This window comes from Abramis brama, assembly GCF_963993115.1.
Source record: "Abramis brama genome assembly, chromosome: 10".
Lineage (NCBI taxonomy): Eukaryota > Metazoa > Chordata > Actinopteri > Cypriniformes > Leuciscidae > Abramis > Abramis brama.
The window spans coordinates 6,233,929-6,257,927 of NC_139972.1; the positions used below are offsets into that span (position 1 = coordinate 6,233,929).

At 38.3% G+C, this 23,999-nt stretch overlaps 1 protein-coding gene across 1 annotated transcript; it reads right to left on the reverse strand.

Moving 5' to 3' along the window:
• Positions 1 to 909: 909 nt before the first annotated feature.
• LOC311090769 (uncharacterized protein) lies at positions 910 to 23,460 on the reverse strand. The gene is made up of 4 exons (XM_084126282.1): positions 23,293 to 23,460; positions 7,237 to 7,280; positions 6,847 to 7,070; positions 910 to 5,898 (listed from the first exon to the last, which is right to left on the reverse strand). The coding sequence occupies exons 3-4, from the start codon at positions 6,929 to 6,931 to the stop codon at positions 4,715 to 4,717; spliced, it is 1,269 nt and encodes a 422-aa protein (XP_083982408.1). The 5' UTR covers positions 6,932 to 7,070; positions 7,237 to 7,280; positions 23,293 to 23,460; the 3' UTR covers positions 910 to 4,714.
• Positions 23,461 to 23,999: the final 539 nt, after the last annotated feature.

Here is a 23,999-nt window from a genome sequence, read left to right on the forward strand (position 1 = left end):
GAATATGTCTTATTCAAGCAGATTTTTCAAAGCAGTTATCTAGTGCGAAAAAAAGTAATAATTGACACTAAATTAAAGTAGACAATTTGTTCTACTTTAGACAGATTGTTCTCAACTGGTTTGGCCATGGGACCAATATTTTACCATGGTCATTAAGCTGCAACTGTGTGTTTGTGTGTGTGTATATATATATATATATATATATATATATATATATATAAATAAACAAACACACAAATATATATATATGAATAATAATAATAAAAATATGATAACACTGATGAATAAACAGTATAAATGTAAGGCTTTTCAACAGTCCCAAAAAACACTGTTAAAAAAACTTGCTGCCTTAAATTTAAGTACAACAAACAAGTCATTTAAACTTAAATTACTGTAAACTGATTTTAAAAAAAATTAGTTGAATCTTGTATAACTTAAATAATAAAGTAACTTATTCTGATGAGTTGATGTAAAAACATTTGTTGTCATGATTTATTGATCATGTCATTATTTACAGTGTAGTTTTTGTTAATACAAAAAAGTTGGTAAAGTCACCAAAATAAAATGTACAAAATAACACAAAGTGAAATAATGTGAAGTGGCATTGTAAGAGCCAATTTAATATGCTGTCAGTTTGCATTATAATTATTCTCAGCTTGTTTCTGTTTTATTGAAACAGATGAATTTATTTGAAGTAATCCTGTATAGAGTTTACTTAAAGATACAATGTCTTCTTTTTTTTTTTCGCTGCTAGGGGTCACTAACCTCTTACAATAACAAAGGCGTAGGTTGATGACACAAAATTTCCTGCGGAATTATGGAACTTGTCATCAAACCGATGGATCTAATAATGTTTATGGATGAGTGAATACATGGATGTTTTTATCATGACTGTGGTATGAAGCAGGACGCGATTGCTAATAAGAGACAGGTATCAGCGCCACACGCGCGTCCCAAGAGCCTAGCGGGTATAAAGGAATTAGGACATTTCATTCTACCGAACTACACGCAAGTGCTGAATTACTACTCACACAGGTCAGTTTATTAGACGAATGAAACTTGTGAGGTAACGCAGCGCTGTTTCACTTGGTCTACACGATCACACTAAACCGCATTTGAGTGTGTTGAAAGGTATAATGTTATTCTGTGTTAGTTTGTTGGCTTTACTAATACTGTAAGTGAAAATACAGTAATAATACTGTAAACATTTTACAGTAAATTACAGGCATCCAGCTGCCAGTAAGTTACTGTAAAATTTACAGCAACGTCTTTACAGCTAAATGACAAGGTAAAAGTCAGAAAGTTACAACTCAAAAACAACTTCCACAGAACGTCACAGATCTAAAGTTTATTTCATTTATACATTTGCTTCATCTGAATCTCACAGTTTATTTTAATTATTAGATCTGTAGAAACCTTTTACTCACAAAATCACACATTGTCAGTGAAATGGTCATTTTATTTGTTGTTATTGTACAGAGTTATTGTGCAGATGTGCATTATTGTACATTCATCTGTTTATGTAATAACAGGCTTTATGTAACTAAACAAAAGTAAAAAAAAATTCAGGGAATTGTTTCATATATTAACAAATAACTGATTGTTGTTTTTCTACATTTCTTTCCAGTCTCTTTTAATTTTGGTAATTCTTTGAGTAAGCGTTCTATCAAAATAATTTTCAATAATTTTCTTATTCTCCAACATATAACACACAATTATTGTGGGATTCCCAGCAACACTGCATTACCTGCATTAATAGTTATTAATAGTTACTTCAACATGAACTTATGATTAGTGAAGATATGAACTAATCATGAACCAATGAAGAGCGATCCCTAACTACGACAGGAGTCATAATGCTTCATGCATGAATAACAGCAGCCTTAAACATGTTAGTACATGTTAGACAGATAATGTTAATGCATTAATTAAAGTTTAGGGGTAAACTAAATCAATCAGGCTCCATAAGAATACAAAATAAATATTTTGACTTTGAAATACATGAAATACCTGAGGAATCAGTTCCCAAAAATTTTTTAAAACAGGAAGCATGAACTAAGGTCAAGGAACATTTGCTGGGATCAGTAGTTCACTCTCCATCCAGACACAGGTCATGACGATACTGTTCATCCGTACTAAACATTAATTAATGCATTAACTATCAAACATGTACTAACATGTTTAATCTACTGTCATTCATGCATGAATCATTATGACTCCTGTCATAGTTAAAGGTAGGGTATGGGATTTGCAAAACGGTCGGCAGATTTTGAAAATACACAACTCAAATGGTCCTACCTTCTTTCCTCCAACACTGGCCCTGACTCCACCCATTCATGTGGAGGGAGTGGGATGGGGGAGGGGGGTATGGTACGACCATTTGATTGACGAACTTACTGTCCAATGATTCTAGGTGGTCTTGGAAATGATTGGCTGGAGTTTTTCGAGTCCTGCCCGTTCCACAGATGATTAAATTGCTTAATTTTCATTTCAGTGCTTCTAACTCAGTGGCTGTAAGTGGGTTAGGAATAGGATTTCAAGTGATTTTGAAAAAATGGACAAAAAAGAGAATCACATACCCCACCTTTGAGGATCGCTCTTCAGTGGTTCATATCTTCACTAACCATGAGTTCATGTTGAAGTTACCATTAATTCAGGAATTAGTACATGATTATTCATGCCTTGTTATTGTAAAGTGTTACCTGTGAATCAGTGATGCGCGGGTTGATCCAAAATGAGCGGGTGCCTGTGGTCACCCGCGGTCACGAGTCATCCAAAAATATTTTTAATGATATTCGGGTCGCGGTCGGTCGGGTCGTTTGAAATAAAGATGCCAATTAAACCTTTGTAATTTATATAGTACTAGACACAATTTTCTATGAAATACATAGGCCTACACTTTATTGGCTGAATAACTGGCAAGAAGTACGATGACGCACGAGCTCAGTCTGCAGGTAGAGATGGAGGCAGCAAGAGAAAAGACTGGGGAGTGGAAGCTCCGCAAATACACAAATAAAAAGAGCAAAGTGTGGGAGACATTTGCCGAAATAATGAAAGATGATGACCAAAGTGCTGGCTTTGTCATGTGTTCTTCTTGCAATGCTTTTTACACATTTGATAGCCACAAAACTGGCACGACCAACCAGGCACGGCGCCAGGATTCCAGTTTTGGATGGGCCAGACCAATTGTGGGTGGGCCTAAATAATAATAAAAAAACGTTATCCAATCACTGCTTAACCTAATAAAAAAATATTGACTAATATAGCCTATTGTTATATTATTTGTGCGTATACATAATATAGATTTTAATAGCTTGATGCTCTTTAAATATTTTGTTGCATTGTTAAAAGTTTCGGTGCACAAGACGGACCTACCCGCGATCGCTCTCCATGGTTCTGACCAAAGAAGAGCGCTTTGGAATCTCCATTACGCATCATACATGGGCTGCATTTCCCGATAACATTGTCTCTTAGCGCGCTACGAAGGTATAACTTAACTAAAGGTATACTACCACTAAAGGTATATCATTGCTAGGCGTCTTCAGGGCTATCATCCACTTGCGAGGCAGAGGCGCTGGCGCCCTCCTAGCAACAGCGCCGTTTTTTGTAAAACATGATTTTGACGACTTCATTAAGTTTTGTTTTATAGAAAACTCTTTTTAAAAGATTTTCATTTTGTATAAATTGTATCTTAATTTTGATCAATGTTTTATCAATCAATTACCCGTATTTAATGAATAAGAAGCAAATATATAGCAGACAATGTAATAAGGCGCCGGCACGATCACTTGCATTGCTTGTGCCTCACAGTTTTGAGAAATATAGGCTATATATTACAGAAAGTTTGAAATGTCTACTTTTAAACGAAAATATTCAAACCAAAATAAATAGGCTACTCTCTGATTATGTAATTCATCCATATGAAATGTGCATTTCTCTCTGGCGTTCATGGCGAGTCCGAATCATCAACTTCATCTTTGCAGCGACACAGAAAACACCAGTTTATTACAAAACAATTAAATGTCTCCTTGCTAATTTAGACACATTCATAATCATTACTTAAACCGAATTCTTTGTGGCAAGCTTTATGCGTGTGATCATAAAACTTATTATCCTGTAGGCTATAGCCTATTTAAGTAATTAAATTAATATAAAGGGGCGATTTGTCCACGAATGGCTTAAATGAACAACTACTAGTCGACTAGAAAAAAAAAATAATAATTAGTCGGAGGTAGCCCTTATTCCACATATTTTCGAACCAGGCTCAGGCCATTCTGGGTTGAGCGAGCGACCCTACGGAATGAGTGAGCGGAGCGGAATATTCGCTCACGAGCTCTGATCGGAACAAACCCGAACCTCACTGTCTATGAACTTGCGCAGAAACATCAAAACAGACATAGCCAGCTTTTTAAAATTGTTTTTAAAACTAAACATTTAGACTATTTTAGTACAAATTATGTGCTTATTGACGATTTTTTATCATTTTTGACAAAATTAGAATATATATATTTTTTTTTCCAATGATGCTACGATGAGCATTTACTACTTTTAAAAAATGCGGGTCAGGAAGCGGGTCGGGTACAATATTTTCTTTTTCTTTTTTTGCGGTCCGAGTTGCGGGCGGGTTAGTTGAAAACGTTGGTCGGGTGCGGGTTGTTTATACATTGACCCGCGCCGCGCATCACTGCTGTGAATCTAACAAAACATTTGCTCACTATGACACAAAACAATGCTTTTTAATATGAGTCCCTAGATTACTTGATTGGGTGAAACTCTTCCCACACTGAGTACAGTAGTACGGCTTCTCTCCAGTATGAACTCGCTCGTGTGATTTTAGAGAATCAGAATGAGTGAAACTCTTGTCACAATATGAGCACTTGTAAGGTTTTTCTCCAGTATGAATTCTTTGATGACTTTTCAGATGGTCAGCTCTAGTGAAGCTCTTCCCACAGTCACAACACACATGATCTTTCACTTCATTGTGTGTTTTCTGGTGCAGTTTAAAACAGAACAGCCGAGAAAAACTCTTTCCACACTGAGTGCATGTATACGGTTTCTCTCCAGTGTGAATTCTCATGTGTGTCTTAAGGTCTCCTTTCTGTTTGAAACTCTTCTCACACTGAGTACAGTGGTACGGCTTCTCTCCAGTGTGAACTCGCTCATGTGATTTCAGAGATTCAAACCGAGTGAAACTCTTGTCACAATATGAGCACTTGTAAGGTTTTTCTCCAGTATGAATTATTTGGTGCTGTTTCAGAATGGCCACTTTAGAAAAGCTCTTCCCACAGACACAACACACATGATCTCTCACTTCATCATGTGTTTTCTTGTGCTGTTTAAAACTGTACAGCCTTGAAAAACTCTTTCCACAGAGAGGACACAAATAAGGCCTCTCACCTGAATGAACTTTCAGGTGATCTTTTAGATTTGATGATGAAATAAAATCTTTACCACACTGATCACAGTTAAATGGCTTTTCTCCAGAGTGAATGTGCAGATGATACTTGAGACCCGATTCACCAGTGAAACTCTTTCCACACCGAGTACATGTATACGATTTCTCTCCAGAGTGAATTCTCATGTGTATTTTAAGGGTTCCTTTCTCTCTGAAACTCTTTCCACACTGAGTACATGTATACAGTTTCTCTCCAGTGTGAATTATCATGTGTTTGTTAAGGTTTCCTTTCCGTGTGAAACTCTTTCCACACTGAGTGCATGTATACGGTTTCTCTCCAGTGTGAATTATCATGTGTATTTTAAGGTTTCCTTTCTGAGTGAAACTCTTTCCACACTGAGTGCAGGTGTGCGTCTTGGCTTTTGTTCTCTGAATTGTAAAGTTACGATGTTCCTCCTCCACTTCATTCAGTTCTTGTCTTTGCTCTTTCACTCTCACCTGGTCTAAAATACACAGAAATACAGTTAGAATCAGTTCAAGTGAACCCTGATTTAATAGCAGAAAGCAACAGAGATCAGATCTTTCACTTTTTGTTCTGTCATTCACTTGTTAATATAGTAAAAATATGTTTGTCAACTAGGGCTGTCACGATAACCGCAATATTGCAGTACTGCACTACTGACAAGCCAACTGCAGAGGAATGCAAGTACTGTAGCAACCGCGATATTCGCGGTTCTTTTTTCATAAGTCGATGCCCTTCTTGTTTTGCACTTCGTGGACGTATATTGAATGTTAAATAAGTTAGTAATGATAACAAGACTGTTTTTATCATGGTGATTTCTACAGAGGCTTCATGGATTTGCACTGAAGTCTAAACAGTGAATGAGAGAGATCGACTGAGCGTGTGCGATGACCTGCATCTGTCTTTGAGGTCAAGTCATATATATTCGTGAAAAGGTTGCCGTGTCCAAGGAAAGCGAAATATTTGTCATATCATCCTTTTAACGTTTAAGGGTATTACCATGAATGGCATCAGTGCCAGCGCTGGTCAGCATCCACAGCGCGAGAAAGTCGCGGAAACAAAAATCAGCGAGTCATGTATTGAATCAATGCCATTGGTCTCTATTAAGTACTGTTAAGACGCTGTTTAGTTTCGGTTACATTGGTTTTCTGAAAATGTACTCGTTTTTGTGCATGCTGACCACATCGTAACACTTATAGCAACAAATAAATATAAATAAATAAAATAAATAAAATAAATGGCGATAATACCGCATACCGTGCTATTGAGCCACTCAAAATTACCGCAAGGGAAAATCCTTTACCGCGACAGCCCTATTGACAACTGCTATATACAAGGTTATGATAATTTGGATGTATTACTCTAATTTATCATCCATATACAGCTTATTAAAGCAGTCAACAATGAAGAATCAAAAATGGACACCAACCTATTTGTTCCTCAGAATCTTCATGTTTTATTCTGGATGGTTCTGGATCACTCATGTCTTCAATCTCCTCTTTAATAAACTCCATCTTTAACAGTCCCACAAATTTCAGCTGCTACTCCTGGAGTTTGTCCTCTTGTAGGATGATGGGAATATTCCCAGTATTTATTGGTGTGGGAGGGGCTTCACTGCAGGTGTGAACTGTGATCACTGTGTTTTTATCCAATCTGCATTTAAAAAGCACAGTCATGTTAAACTGAGCAGCTCTTCGTCTCCAAAAGTTCCCCGTCTTCAGCTCATTCATTATGGTGATGTCTGAGATCTTCTGTAAATTGACACATTAAGCTAATTTTATTGGTGTCAACAGGCTGAAACAAACTACAGCATCATCACCTTTAACTTCAGTTCTTGTCTTTGCTCTCGCCCCTCCATCTGGTCTGAAACATTAAAACATTAAGTTGTTAGAATGAGTTCAAGGAGGATAAATGTGAATTTTCAAGTAAACCCTGATTTAATAACAGAAAACAAGTGAGATCTGCTTATCAAATATTATATTTTTGATGTACCAAAGGTTAGTTTTGTCATCCTCTTGTTAAAGGTTGCTGTAATTTATAGTATTATTTTCAGAAAATTACTAAAAAGTCTAGTTTAAATTTTTTTAAGTGTTGGTGCTTAATGTAACAATATCTAGTGTATATGATAAATCACGTTTGAGATTTGGGCTGGCTACTGTATACAGGCCACCAGGGCACCATACAGACTCTATCAAAGAATTTGCTGACTTTCTATCAGAGTTAGTACTGGCTGAAGATAAAGTCCTAATTGTAGGTGATTTTAATATAGGCCTACATGTAGATAAGGAAAAAGATGCACTGGGATTGGCATTTAAAGACATTCTTAACTCTATTGGAGTTAGACAACACGTGTCAGGACCTACTCATTGTCGTAATCATACTCTAGATCTAATATTATTACATGGATCCAATGTTGATGCCACTGAAATTCTGCAGCAGAGCGATGACATCTCAGATCATTATCTAGTCTCATGTTAACTTCATTTAGTCAAGGCTGCAAAGCTGACTCCGTGTTACAAATATGTAAGACCTGTATGACCGTATGCCACGTGATATATATTGTGCTTCACGTAGCAGGTTTTATGTATTAGTTCTAGGAGTGTTGCCACAAGTTGTAAGTTTTTGTTTGACAGTCAGCAGAGGTAAGTTAAGGTGTGCGTGTAGCACGCTGAAGATGTTTCTTTGTGATTTTTCTTTTGATTTAGCTAGGTTAGATTTAAAGGTTATAGTTAGAGGTGTTTTGTTTTATTTAGTTCTTTGATTTTGATTTGGCAACACTCGTGCTCTTCATTTGGTGAATTTCATAGTATTTTGTTAAAGTTCCTGTTTTTGTTTTGACTATATGTGGCTGCAGGAAAATGACACAGGACCAACAAATATAAGTGGGGTTTGTATTTTATTCCTGATAATTAGTTAGGAGTTTCTTTTCTTGTAGGTACGTAGGGCAAAAAATCCAAAATAAAACAAAATTCAGTGCCAGTATATCTTTGGAACACACAGCCGTTTCATCACGGCCAGATGAAAACGCTAAATTATCCAATTTGACAGAGTGTGTTAAAGATATAAAAGATTGGATGACGCTAGGGCTGTACTGTCCTAGTCGATTAGTCGATTAATTGGTCGATACATTCTGGTTCGACCAAAATTCTGATTGGTCGATTTTCTGATCAGTTTCAGATCATTTCATCAGTTTTGCCGCGCTGAGGCGCGCTCATTTCATCAGGTGGAAAGCACTAACTGCTAATGGGGGTGTTTTCAGAGTACCCTCGTTTCACTGTAACAGTCTGTCTTCAAAACACCCCCCTTGTTTTCACCTTTTTTGGATTAGCCCAACCCAAGAGAGAGCGTCGAGCATAGAAGGTTTGATGCTGAATATTATTTATTTAATTGTGAGAGCGTTTAATAGTCAGTCCTCTTCTAACATGTCAACAACAAAGAAATCGACAGTGTGGCAGCATTTTGTTAAAATTGATAACAGGAAAAAGGTCGAATGCAAAGTTTGCAAGCAACAGTTTTCCACAGCTCGACGACAAACATGACATATCATCTAAAAGTGGTAAGCTCACTTGTCTGCGTTAGCTTGCCCTGTCTGTTTTGAGTAGGCTATATGAACATATCAGAATTTGCATATTTCAATGTTTTAGTGTGATAACCTAACTTTTTTATTTTTTATTTGGAGCCTAATGCGCAATTGCGCTGTGCTGTTGGTTGTGTTAGTTTTGAGCCTAGGATGCTTTATTTTTCAGTTATGCACTTTATTTCGTTTCTGCTCTTGATCTGGTTTGTTTAATAAATATTATTTTTTTATTAAAGTGGACGTGCCTTTTGTGTTTATTAAGAGTAAAAGCTTTAGTTAATAGTCTATTCGTGTCTCAGCTGCGAAGCTGAGCTCATGTTCAGCCTCGCTCGGTGCGAGGACATGCACGGTGAAACGATAGTGTCTGACAGTTATAACTTATTATTATAACATATGACAAAAATAATTGTCTAAATTATGTTGCATATTCCTCAACAGTTCTTGTGATGATATCACTAGTTGACAACATAGTACTATTTTCGGAAATCATAAGCTATGATATTGCGCAGGTGCACGTGATGCAGCGCTGTCAGAGCCGACAGACTCGAGTGTCAAACTCATTTCAGTGCAAAATAATTAGGTCAAAAACGATTTAATATACTGCAAATAGCCTACTAGTTGTTTATGTTTATTTATAATTAATTTAGGCGGACAACAAGGCTACCAAGTACTGCGCACAGTGCGCATCTAATTCATTTAACGTTTTTTTTTTCTAACGTCATTTTTAGTCGATTTTAGTCGATTTTTAGTCGAAAATTTCAGGACTTCAGTCGACCAAGATTTTCTTTGGTTGAGTACAGCCCTAGATGACGCACAATTTTCTTTTATTAAATCCAGACAAGACAGAGGTACTAATCATCGGTTTAAAAAACCGCCCACAAAACCTCTCACACTACAACTTTAACATAGTAGGATGTCCTGTTACTTTATCCTCTACAGCAGGGTTCACCAATCCCGGTCCTGGAGGGCCGCTGTCCTGCAGAGTTTAGCTCCAACCCCAATTAAACACACCTGAACCAGCTAATCATGGTCTCAATAGGCATACTAGAAACTTTCAAACAGGTGTGTTGGAGCTGGTTGGAGCTAAACTCTGCAGGACAGCGGCCCTCCAGGACCGAGATTGGTGAACCCTGCTCTACAGTAAAAGACCTAGGTGTTATACTAGACTGCAACCTGTCTTTTGAAAATCATATTTCATATGTTACAAGAACAGCCTTTTTCTACCTTAGAAACATTGCTAAGCTACGTAACATGCTATCAGTTTCTGATGCAGAAAAATTAGTTCATGCATTCATGACCTCGAGACTAGATTACTGTAATGCTTTATTAGCCGGTTGTCCTGCATCCTCAATAAACAAGCTACAGTTAGTCCAAAATGCCGCCGCTAGAGTTCTTACTAGATCAAGAAAATATGATCATATAACACCAATTTTATCATCACTACATTGGTTACCTATAAAGTTCTGTATTAATTACAAGGTATTGCTACTGACTTATAAAGCCCTAAACGGTTTAGCTCCAGTCTATTTAACGGATCTTCTATCGCCCTATAATCCATCGCGCTCTTTAAGATCACTAAATTTGAGGCTTTTGGTCATACCTAGGATATCCAGATCCACCAAAGGAGGGAGAGCATTTTCACATTTAGCTCCAAACTCTGGAATAGTCTTCCTGATACTGTTCGTTGCTCAGACTCGCTCTCCCAGTTTAAAACTAGATTAAAGACGCATCTTTTCAGCCAGGCATTCATATAATACTTTTAATCTTACAGTTAAATCCAACCTCTAGTTCATAAACGCCAGAGGAGAACTGGCCCCCGACTGAGCCTGGGTTCTCCCAAGGTTTTTTTTTCTCCATTAGGTCACCTGATGGAGTTTTTCGGTTCCTTGCCACTGTTGCCTTTGGCTTGCTCAGTTGGGGATATTTGGGATATTTAATTTAATTAATCAATCAACAATACTATTGATCAACATTACCAAACGTGGACATTTTCCACTAGAAACAAGCATTGATGTATTATTTTAATTTAATACTGTGAAGCTGCTTTGATACAATCTGTATTGTGAAAAGCGCTATATAAATAAACTTGACAGCAAATTGTTCACCTCAAAAATAAAATAAATATAAAAGTACAATTTGTCGCTTCTTATTGTGTGCAATAATAAAGAACAATGCAAATAATGAAACACCAATAGCAATAATACGGTAGTGGTACTTCTGGAAAGAAAACAGAACTGCATGAACAGTTAGACTGAAATAACACTCACAAAATACACCTGAAATGACATAGCGTGGATATTACTCACTTTTTCCCGTGTTTCTTACGTTACACACTAATAAATCACTTCTTCCACGCGAACAGGCCTCGTCTGTACATGCGGTGCGTTAGCTCAGCCACACTCACACATTCACGCAATCCTGCGTAAACATCCAACTCCCTGAATAAGGACAAATTACACTTGAACAGCAGTCACTTGCAGCATAACTCTCTGACTTCATCGCGCGTTCACGCTCATTTTCCCGTTCGCATACACAATGACGTCACCCGATGCCTCTTAAAGGACCCTCCAGTACATTTTCTGTAGATATGTCTCTTATTCACATTAAAAGCATTAAGGCCCCTAACCATCACCTGGTTACATTCTCCCCTGCATCAGGGTAAGCACCCTCGATTACTCATTTAAGACCAGAGTACTCTTAACCTCTTTTACTGCTTCCCGGAACAGAACAGAACTCAAATCAGCCAATATCTGTGAAACTGCTGCCGGACTTATAGAAGTAGTCTAGGACAGACCTTGGCTCATGGTGCACATTTGAATGCCGTCCAGCATTTGGCCTCCTACTACATCTGCAGGGTCCGCAACAGGAAGAGTTAACACCCTCGTAGCTGCATCCAGTCTTTCCTCAGTCTCCAAGGCCTCAGCAGGCTCTGACAGAACATTGGTCAGAATCAACTGATTCTCTGCTGCGTACCACATTGGGCACATGCCCTATACCTTGTTGGCCAACAGACTGGGTGCTAAGACCTCTTACTGCAGGCGCATGAGATCTCTCCTCCCTCAAAACTACACCCTCCTCTGAATCCTCAGACTCCACTTCCCTAAGGGACTCAGACTTCTCTCGTGCCTTTGGCAGTCTCCTAGGGGCGGGAGTAGGCTGATTCACACAGGGCCTGATGTCTACTCTGTTAACTCTCTTTGTAGGCCCTCCTTCCAACGGCTCCACTGTGTAGGTGTTGTCCATGATCCCTACTACCTGATATACGATTGGCCCCCAGGCATCCTGGATCTTGTAATGGCCTACCGGACTGCTCCTCAGGTACACGAGTGCGCCGACCTCGATCTTCGGGTAATAGATTCTATCCTTGTGCAAGGAGATGCGCTCAGCAGCCTTCTGTTCAGAATATTCCCTTGCCCTGGCATGAGCATCATTAAGACGCCTTTGGTGAACCAACAGCCAGTTGTGTTTCTGGTCAAAAACTTGCTCTTGTCCTAGAAGGGCATCCACAGGCAGGTAAGGATCAACCCCAAACAATAAAAAATATGGAGAATAGCCAGTAGTCGTGTGAGGCGTTGCATTGTACGTGAAAACCAACTCTGGTAGGTATTCGGGCCACTGTCTTTTCTTTTCAGGTGGCAGTGTTCTCAACAGTTCATGTAACGTCTTGTTGAACCGCTCACACTGAGCGTTGCCAGTGGGGTGATATTGTGTGGTGCGGCTCTTTTTCACCCCATAGAACTTACAAAGTTCAGCCACAACCTCACTCTCAAAATTACACCCCTGATCAGAATGCAGACGCGCAGGAATACCATACTTCATAAACCATTCTCGAAGCAGCACCTTGGCTGTGGTATCTGCCTTTTGATCTCGGGTAGGGAAGGCCTGAGTGAACTTTATAAAGATGTCAGTGACAACCAGAACATTCTCCTGACCATTGGTTGCGGGTTCCAACAACGTAAAATCCACAGCAATTACCTCAAGCTGTCTAGAAGCCAAGAACCATTTCATGGGAGGGTGGACCCTCAGCTGTGGCAGCTTGGTCATCACACAGCGTTGCATTTGTTCACATCATGGTGCATCCTTATCCAAAAACACCGGCGTCTCAACAAGTGAAGGGTGCGCTCGATACCTTGGTGTCCCACAGAATCGTGCACATACTCCAGAAAAGGCTTCTTCAAATTGAGGGGTAGCAAGAACTGATAACAATCCCCGTGCCTCACATCCTCAAAGACACGGTACAGTAGACCCTGGCGCTCCTTAAAGATGTTCCAGTGCTTCAGCATTGACCAAACAGGTTTTGGAAGAGCTTTTAGTTCTTTACCATAGGGTCTTCTCTTTTGATCCCAAAACTTCCTGAATCCGCCAATCACGGTGTCTTGCTGTTGGAAGCTGGTCAATTCATCATTTGAATATCCTGGAAAGGTGGGTGTATTTCCCTGACCCAGTCCATTACCATCATTGAAGTTGGACACTACAGCCCGCTTTACAGCTGTGCATCCCAGCAGCCACAAGTGCTGAGTCCAGGTCTGAACCTCGGTGAATCCATCCACAGACTGCCACACATCCATCGTACTCTGTGTCCTCTGGGGCTGGCTCACGCTACTCTGCAAATGGCTGTCTAGATAGTGTGTCAGCTACTGTGTTTCAATACCCCGGACGATACTGGACATCGAAATCAAAGACAGATAATTGTGAAATCCATCTTTGTTCAATCACTCCAAACTTTGCTGTTTTCAAGTGGCACAGAGGATTATTGTCAGTTATCACAGTAAATCTGGACCCCAACAAATACCCCCTGAACTTCTCAACGATCACCCACTTGAGAGCAAGGAGTTTGAGCTTCATGCTGCAATAATTTCTATAATTTTTTTGTGTGTCTCTCAGCCGTCTACTGGCAAAGGCAATAACACGTTTTACATCTCCTTGTTTCTGATATAAAATGGCACCTACTCCCTGATCTGTCTCCACAATAAAGGGTTTTGAATAGTCAGCCACCTCTAAGACAGGTGCACTAGTAAGTCAATCTTTGAGGGTGTCAAAAGCAGTTTGACATTGTTCAGTCCATAGACTCCCCAACAAGACATTAATTCTACTGGAGCTTTCAGTGTTCAGACATGAATTCACCACATCATGAAGTGGACCAGCTATCTTGGAGAACCCCTGAATAAATCATCTGTAGTAACTACAGAGCCCAAGGAATGATCTCAATTCCTTCAGTGTAGACGGAACCGGCCACTGTTTTATAACTGCCACTTTTTGAGGGTCTGTGCCAATACCATCAGCAGATATCTGATGTCCCAAGTACACAACCTCCGACTTAAAGGTCCCATGACATGCTACTTTTTGTAGGCTTTAACCCTCTGAGGTCGACAAACGCGCGGGCGCGTTTTGCTGGATTTTCTCCACATTGTAGCACTATAAACTTAAATTTCTTCAGCATTGATGGTCATACAGAAAAAAGAAATATAAAAAAAGAATCTGTGATATTTCTACTTTTGTATGTGTCCACTTACAATCAAATCAAAACATTGTGCTTTTGTAAAATAAAGAAAATAGACAGGGTGTGCGTTCTGCCTCTCCGTCGCGGTGAACTTTTTTTTCTTGAGCACGTCTATAAACTGAAACAAATCTCAGCGAATACTTGTCACACATTTATGAGCCATACACCTTTATAAACATTTAAGTGTGTACTTTTAAATGATCGGATTCAAAACGAAAACAAATATTCTCTGTTTAAGTAATTTGTATAAAACCAACAAGATGTCCAGCTTCTCAAACGCTTCCTAATTATTTTTTAAACCACGCCCACTCGCGCAAAAGATATTCACATGCAAATCTCCACATGGAACGCGATCGCGCTCATTACCTCAACAACAAAACACTTCACTTCACTTTTCGTCGAGTTTGAAAGACGTGCCTGAGCTTACATTGGATTTACATCAGAAGAAGAAGAACCCGATTTGAAGACAAGAAAGATAAGAAATTACATACTTACATATTAGTTTGCTATTGTTGCATAAATTTCACATTGCAGTTGAACTGTTGCTAGATATATGGTGAATATTATAATATTTAGACCCGTGTTTACTGTTACTGTGTTTGTGGATATCTGCTCAAACGTAGATATGTATATGGTAACCATAATGTTTTATATTTGAGCGCAATCGCGTTTGAATGTATCATATTTTGGATCGTGATCGCGTTTGAATGTATCATATTTTGGATCGTGATCGCGTTTGAATGTATCATATTTTGCAGCGCGATCGCGTTTGAATGTATCATATTTTGCAGCGCGATCGCGTTTGAATGTATCATATTTTGGATCGTGATCACGTTTGAATGTATCATATTTTATCCAGCACTGCGCATAGCTTATGCCTACAAGGCACAACAAACCTGGTGTTCACTGTTCATTATATTATATATTGTTGGAAACATTTGTGTGTGTGTGTGTGTGTGTGTGTATTCTGTGAATTTTAAAAAGCAATTTTAACCAGAAAAATCTAAAATGTATTCCCAAAATCATGCAGGCCTTTCTCTTGATATCAGTATGTTCACTTTTTTTTTTTCAGGGCCCAGATGCCACTGAGGACTTCAGTGAACATGAACATGGTAAAGTGAAAATCAAACACCTTGGAAATGAAAGGTATGTACAATGTTTTTAGGAATGGCACAAAGGTCTCTGTCTTTGGATCATTGTTTTCAATAAGTGCTTTTTTGGCATTTGTTGTGTGTATCTTTGGACTATGTTGTGTTGTAAATAAATCCAAACAATTTAAAAGCCATTCTTTTTTTAAATCTCCTCATTTACAGTATTGTGCAAGGTTGCTCAGAATGACAGGGCCTGATAGCTCCTAATAGGGCCGTTAGGGGAGGGTCTTTGTCTTTCTCAGGTGAGAAAAGCTTACATATTAATGACCTCTCGCATAAGGCTTTTTCACACAAAACACGTCGTAAAATTTTTAAATCAATATATTGTCTTATCTGAATGAGCAATCAGGGTGATTTTCACATAGTTTTAGAGCAAATATTCTAGGCTACGTGATACAATTTTCAAAAGTCTTGTGAAGAAATAATCAGTATGGGTTTCATGGCCTTATTTCAGTGAGAATTTTTTTTTGTATTTTCACAAACCACGCATAAATGTCATTATCTCAAAACTACAAACTTTTACATACATGCTGTTGATATATTATTGTAGCAGAGTTTGTGCTGAATACAGTGTAATTAGACTTTAGCCATGAAAATGTCACAAGTAACAGAAATAACCAGAAATGTCAGAGCATGTCAGAACACCTCCAGGGCCCAGAAAACAGCTCAGACCTCAGAGGGTTAATATAGGCCTTAGTGGTCCCTAGTACTGCATCTGAAATCTCTTTCCAAAAATTCAGCCTCGGTGCAGAATTATAGCCACTACAAGCCAGTCCCAAAATGAGCTTCCTTCAGACGGGCCGTTTCGGTGTCTGTAGCTTTAAATGATAATGAGGAGGAGAAAGGCGGCGCAAGGTGGAGGGTGGGTGTGGCCTTGACCATCTTGCGCAACGGTACCGTGGCGTGCATGTTTACGTTGGATATAGCAATGGCACGAAGACACGCAGTCGTTCAAGCATTTCAGTTTGACCCAGAATCTGATCCAGATGGAGAATCAACGGATGAAGAAGTTGCAACTCAGCGGCTCCAGCAGGACGTTTCCGAATGGTTAGTTTAAAATATTATGTCTGGATACGGTACTTTATTCGGATGGTTTACAGTTATTATCATGTAGCTAACGCTAACCTACTGTTGCCTTTTCATGAGAGATCTGTAACGTCTGTGTTTATCTTATTACAATTACATCAAGCTCTACATGCGATCTTGAAATGCGGATATCGCGCGCGCCTATATAAAACGGTTATCCAAATAACAAAGAAGTGTACAACACTCGCGTTACAGTGTGTGTATTCACACACATAAACTGCATAGCTGCATAGCTAATGTTACAGCCACATTCTACGTGTAACAATCTAGGTAACCATAAACAGTAAAGCAACACACTTATATATCATTAGTTGACTTACTTGTCCGAGGTGTGTAGCTGAGCCAAAGAGAGTGATCCAGACTTTAGTTTCAGACGTTCAGCAAGCCCAGCTCTGTATTGACCCTTCGGTGTTCATTTGTACATCCAATTATTGAGCAATTGTTATGCTTCGCTCACTCAAAAGCCATGATATCTCTCGTGGACAAACTAAAATCGTGCGCGCGCGTTCCTACTTCCTAGCGCATTTTCTCATGGGCGGAAAATATTCTCTGGGCGGGCAAAGCAGAGACAGGGGAGGTAACATTTCCTCCTTATGGCGTCATAAAGAGGAGATTCAAGATCAGCGCGTATGAGCCTCCATTTTCTCAAAGGCAGAGAAAGATAGCAAAAGCTCGATTTACACCGATTGAAATTTCTAGAAACTTGGGGACCATATACAGGCTAGGGGAACTAATATTAATGTTAAAAAACCTCAGAAAGTGAAAATTTCATGTCATGGGACCTTTAAGAAAGTGATATTTTTCTAACTTGACCTTGAGACCAGTGTCCTGCAGCCTGCTCAATACAGTTTCCAGCCTTACCAAGTGCTCCTGGAATGTTGAAGAATACACCAGGATATCATCTAGGTAAACTAACAGAAACAAGATCATTCATGGTAGCCTGCATCAGTCTTTGGACAGCATATGCAAGAATTCAAAGAGGCCAAAAGGGGATGAGAAAGCCGTCTTGTGCCTGTCTTCTTCCGCCATGGCCACCTGATGATAGTCGCTTGCTAAATCAATTGTCGAGAAGTAACACGCCCCCTGCAAAGCATCAAAGCTCTCAACGATTCGAGGTAAAGAAAAGGCGTCTTCTTTTGTTTCATAACCCGATACTGCCGTCTGCTTTACATACCAGCCAAATTGGTGATGCATAGGCACTATAGGCACTTGTATGAATCCTTTCCTTACCAGTCGTGATATGTGATCCTTCACTTCTTTATACTGGTTCGGAGGAATTCGACAATAGGGCTGTGTGACGGGCTCATCATCAGTTAAGTGGATTTCATGTTTGATCTTCTCTGTGGAACCTAGGTCTTCATCTTCTAGGGCAAAGATATCGATGTATTTCGTCAACAAAGACCCGAGCTGAGCTTGCTCTTTCTCGCTTCCTCCCACATCAGTCTTATCCAAGATAACGTGCACACGGTCTCGGTCTTGCCCATTCCTCATTTTTAAAGTCACCCGTTCAAGGTCAGCCGAGATCCGCTGAAATTTTACTTCACACCGCTGCAAGCTGTCCACACACTCCACCTTTGATAGGATACCCAGACGGGTCCTAGGTGACAACCATACATCCTCCTGAGAAAAATTCAGAATTTTAACAGCTATGCAGGGACAATGTGAGTCAACAAGGGTGGGGATGACTACCAGACCTCCTGGTAACGGAGTACTGAGCGGCTCTAACAACATAGGACTTCCCTGACCAACACGCCTATTGAAGCCCATCGTTGTTATTGTCACCACTGATTGTCACCACTGATTCCACTGAGTCCATTTTCCAGCTACACACACAACGGATTTTCTGTTCACAGAACATGTTTGGACTTTCTGGAAAACATGTCTCCAATCAGAATCTAATTTTCCCCCTAAGGTAGTCTCAAATTCTGCTTGGACCAACTGTTCACATCGGCTGATTATATTCATTCCTATGATACATGGTACTGTTTTTCCAGAGCTAGAGATGTCTTTGACTACTAGGAAGCCACAATTCGGCATCTTAATTCCCACTGCCTCCACCTCAAGCTAAGTAACCCAGGTAGGGTATATCAAGACCATTGGCTGCTGTGAGCTTTAGCCAACAAGCCATGGAGAGAATGTCGTCATATTTACCACACAAATGGTCTTTAAAAAACTGCTCAGTTATTGTGCTAACCTGAGTGCCTGTGCCCAGGGTCCGAAATTAACTTTTTGGCTCATCTGCCACGGGGACTGGTAGATGAAAAAATCCACCAGCCAAGCATATTTTTTACCGGCCAAAATAATAAACAGCCTTTGTTTGTCACATATACATTAATTTCAGTACATTTAACTGAGATAATAAGGTATTATGTTGAATACAAACATAAAAAAATGTCCAGAGCAAAATTTGAAATGTATAATAAAAAAAACTATAAATTGATCAAAATGAAATAAATATATGAAATATTACTATCATTGGGGTGAAATAAAAACATTTTTTGCCAGTTTTGTTACCTGGCTCATGTGGAAGGGAAGGCAGAACGTACTCGGTTACTTACGTAACCTCGGTTCCCTGAGAGATAAGGGAACGAGAATTGCATTGCAAAGTAGATGTGAAAGATATGAATAAAAGTTAATTCGGCCAGCGCTCATACCTGTATTTATTTCCTGTCTTCGGTCGAAGTCCACAGTAGTCGATTGTCGAGTTCTCCACTGTTGCTTAGTTACCTATGATCACGCGCTTGAACTCGACAATCGACTACTATGGACTTCGACCGAAAACAGAAAATAAATACAGGTATGTGCGCTGGCCGTATTAACTTCATTTTTATTCATATCTTTCACATCTACTGCAGTCAGATTCACCGTGTTCACTCTGAAGGAATCACTCACATTGGCTGTGCACTTGTAATGACACATCAAGGATGTTAAGAGGCTAAAAGCAGGTTTAAAACTTGCCCCATTTAAGTCAACAGGGTGCAAATTTTAAAAAGAGGATAACACGGTGTAGGCAACACCGACTTTGTCGTTGTTCTCTGTACTGACAGCACTCCAAATTTACAAAAAAAAGAGCTCAATGTTAAAATTGACCGGAGTTCTCCTTTAACAGAGACATAACAAAATCATACTGATCTTGGTCAGACTGGTGCCTAACACGCAGCACCCGCTCGACTTCCTCTATAAAATCATCGACTGACCTGCCATCTTTCTCCATATCACCACAATATGGTAATATGTGCTTTTCTCTCGGGACATACACATAAGACCTCTGATTCAGTGAGGAAATCGCAGCCATTGCTTGATCATGTTTACTTTGCAACTCTCTAATTTGCTCTGTTAAATTAGCTCCACCATGATCATAATGTATTGTATTGGATCATAATCACCTGTATTGCTCTGTTAAATTATCTCAGTGAGTGAGAGAATCGTGCCAAATCTGGAAGCGCATGTAAAAGAAAGATGCAACTGTACAAATCGGGTTATTTCGGGAACTTTTTTGCCCCATGCACACAACAAGTCATTTAGACATTTGCAACAGTTTATTTTTTTTTAACAAAGTTTGATTTTACGCAAAAACCGTACCAAAAGTGTAGGCTAAGCGTGGAAAAATGGAAGTCAGAAGAATACAGATCCTATTTATTTTGTGTTAGCATGAAGCTGCAGTTTCACAATACATGAATTACACTTACAAATAACAGTAAAATGCTGCAAATATTTTTTTCTTACACTTGAAAGGCGATTTACACCTTTACAAATCTTCTATTGCGCATGCAAATTTAATTTACACTTGCAATCTTATGTACAGTTTCACAAATCTTATCCTGCGCATGCAATTCTTTATGACATCCTTTTACCTTCATATTAAACCATTCAAGCCAAGACAAATTGAGCGCGCTGTCTGTGATAGACACACACACACACAGTCACGATGCACAGAAAGACGCGCGCCAGAATCGAGTTCTCTTTCGACTTGAAGTTGAACAAACACCAATGACCAAATATGTCACCAATGTTAGGCTAATCAAACAACAAAAAAGAAAGAGAAAATTACTTTTGCTGCTTTAAAAAAGATAATTAATTAAATAATTTATATTTAATTTATACAGTGAAGACTACATACAGTGTTATTTGGCCCAATGACGTGACGTGCAATTTTGATGTCCAAACCCCTTTATGAAGTCAAAATAAGGAAATGTTTAATGAAAAGCACATATTGAATCTATTGATCTCTGTTTATCAAATGATATGAACATATATTGAGGGTATTACAGAATTATTATACATTATAGTCACATAATGTCATACTGGATAACTGTCCGGACCTTAGAGTGACATACAAAAAAGCCAAACAAACTGTTTAAAAATATAATAAACCCTAACATCTCTGCCACAGGCATTATTGTATGAGTCTTGACAACAATATATTTAAATATGACAAAGAATATGACATCCAGTTGATTGTTATGCTTTGGAGCATTCTGTCCCAAAACTGGCTGTCAGACAATGTCATCCGGGATAACAAGCAAACTGGAGCAATTTTATTGTGAATTTTATTTTGACACGATGTGAGACAGCATGTTACACAATCAGGAAGACCTGAAGGACCCCCAAACAATGGTTAAAGGTAAGTATGTCTTTCATAAAATGTGTTTAACTTACCAGTTTTCCTCACTAGCACACTATGTAGTAAAATCCTGTGTCATATGGGATAACACTAAACTAACATAATGTGGATTTTATGTAAATATGTTTATTTAGCATGAATTTGGAAGTTGAAGGTAAAGGTTGCAGATTTCTATAGGTAGCCAAAAATACTGCCTGATTAAGATTTAAACTGAGTTTTGTCATACTGGATAAAAATTGTGTCATATAGGATAACAGTTATTTTCTGTAACTGCCCATAATGTCGTCCGTTATCTTGGATGACGTGTTTGACAATATATTCATATACAGTTTTCAGCTTCACTGTGTATAATTTCCATTCAAATTGTTATATTAACATATCATTAACATTGTTTAGTTGAATATTAGCAAATTATATAATTCATAATAATATTCAATTACAATTACATTTAATTATTGTCCAACCTGTCATATTGGGGAATCCGCCCCTTTAAGAACAGGCCATGGCCATACTCTAATCGCAGTGCTCAACTGTGCAACCAAGATTGGAGAAGGTTTAATGAGATGAGGTAATAACCTGCAACTGCATGCAAAATTCCATTGGTTGTCGTTTTATTCTAAATGCTTCAGTTATTTTAGACAATGTCTATAAAAAATGTAGTGTTCATTTAATGAAATTTAGTGATTCAAGGTACTTCTGTTATGATTATGTTCTGTTATGATTATGTTATGAACATTATTATGTGTTTAGTGTTGTAAAAATGACAATTCATGTGTTAACTCGTATGGTGTCATACCGAGTAACAATTTATGTCAGGAGGGATAACGCTGTTTTTTTTCCATTGAAATGCATAATTTCACTTCATGGAGTTGAGGAAACAATAATAACATGATACCAAGTCCTGTAAAACATTTTCAGACATTTTGCATTTTAAATCACATTGCAGTGTTAAAATGTGGGTAAAGAACTTGAACAAGTAGGGTCACAGTTAAAGAAATCACAATATAATAGCTCTAAATATTGTTTACTGCATCACTTTATATATTCATTAAGTAGGCTATTATTGAAAACTTATAATTATTATTATTGAAAACTTTTAATATCATAATATTTAGAAAATGCATTAACGTTATACTGTATGACATTTTGACTGGTGTCGTCACATGATTCTCAGTTAAACCGCTTAAAATACATTGTTTAAAATTGAGATTTTAGTAATAAGTAAAAAAACATCCCCATAAAGATAATAACTACTTTGATGTGCAGTTTTAACCTTTTTGATTTTTTATCAGTTGAAAACCTTATTTGTCACTGGTCCATTTACATTTGATTATTCAATGTCTGACTCTGTACCCGAATACAGTTAGATTTACCTGAAAATTGTATTCATCTATATCTTTGTTCTATTGTATTTATGCTTGTAATTTGTTTATTACTTTCTATGCAGATTTACTTAATTAAAAAATCAGCCCAGTCATTCTAGAATGATTCATTATTTCCAAATAGACCTATTCAAGTCATCTGGTGAAATTGTTTTCATATCGCAATATATAGGCTATCGCAGAAAGATAAAATAATGCAATGTAATTTTTCCCAATATCGTGCAGCCCTAGAGACAATCAACATGTTCAGATTCACTGTCTTTCAGCTGAAGGATGCATGAGAGAAAAGTCATAATTACCGTCCTCCCTAACAGTAACTGCAATTCATCTATTACACAGGAAACAGATATTGCTATAAAAACATATTAACATAAAAATGAAAGCTAAACCCATTTAAACGAAATTTCCACAGACTCAATCCACCAAAATGATATGTGGAGATTTCTTTTTTTCTTTTTTTTTTCTTCTTTTTTTTACTCAAACCAGCAAACACAACAGTAGAGACAAAGCAACTCGTAATGCGAAAACAGGCATAAGGTCAGGCAGCAAACTTACATAAATCAGTCCACAATAGAAAACAGTCCAGGGCAGGCAGCAAAGAATCACGAAGAGAATAAACAGTCCAAGAGTAATCCACGGGAAGACAAAAACACAGGCAGAAACGCTCAGAGATGTTCACCAGGGCAAAACAAAACTTCAATGAGGAACTTCTTCTTCTTCTGTGTTTTTTATTGGCAGTTTGCAAACAAAGTGCATTACCGCCATCTTCTGGATTGAGATGTGAACTCATTGGAGTGTCATTTTATTATGTTACTAAACTAAAAATAAATAAAATAAAATACATTAAAAATAAAAATAAATAATAAAACCTAAATCCTGAGTTTCTTTCATAAAGATCATAACATCCTGAATTATAGATTGTGTGCCAGGCAAACTAAATAGGCTTTTTAAACTCTCCATTTTCCGTTGCACTCTCTAGTTCTTTCCTTTTTATCAAGAGTACTTTCTACACATCAAGAATATATGTTTTACATTTCCCACTTCTCCACAATTAATGCACAAGTGTTATCCTATTAACTTAAGGCAGCATTTAGTCTTGTGTGCCCTATTCTCAACCTTGTAAGCATAGTTTCCTCCTGTCGTCTTAGACTCCTGTTCGTTTTAACCACTTTCTGCCAGGACTTTTATGTGCTTTTCCCAAATAACGGAAGTGATGTTGACATGCGGGTTAGCAGTAGCATGAGCCGTCAGGCAAGTGTTAT

Bases quoted from the DNA above. Each gene is read 5' to 3' on its own strand.
- LOC311090769 (XM_084126282.1), bottom strand. From the start codon at position 6,931: ATGGAGTTTATTAAAGAGGAGATTGAAGACATGAGTGATCCAGAACCA. The intron at 5,899-6,846 runs GTTGGTGTCCAT...TGTGTATTTTAG, and splicing joins AGATTCTGAGGAACAAATAG to ACCAGGTGAGAGTGAAAGAG.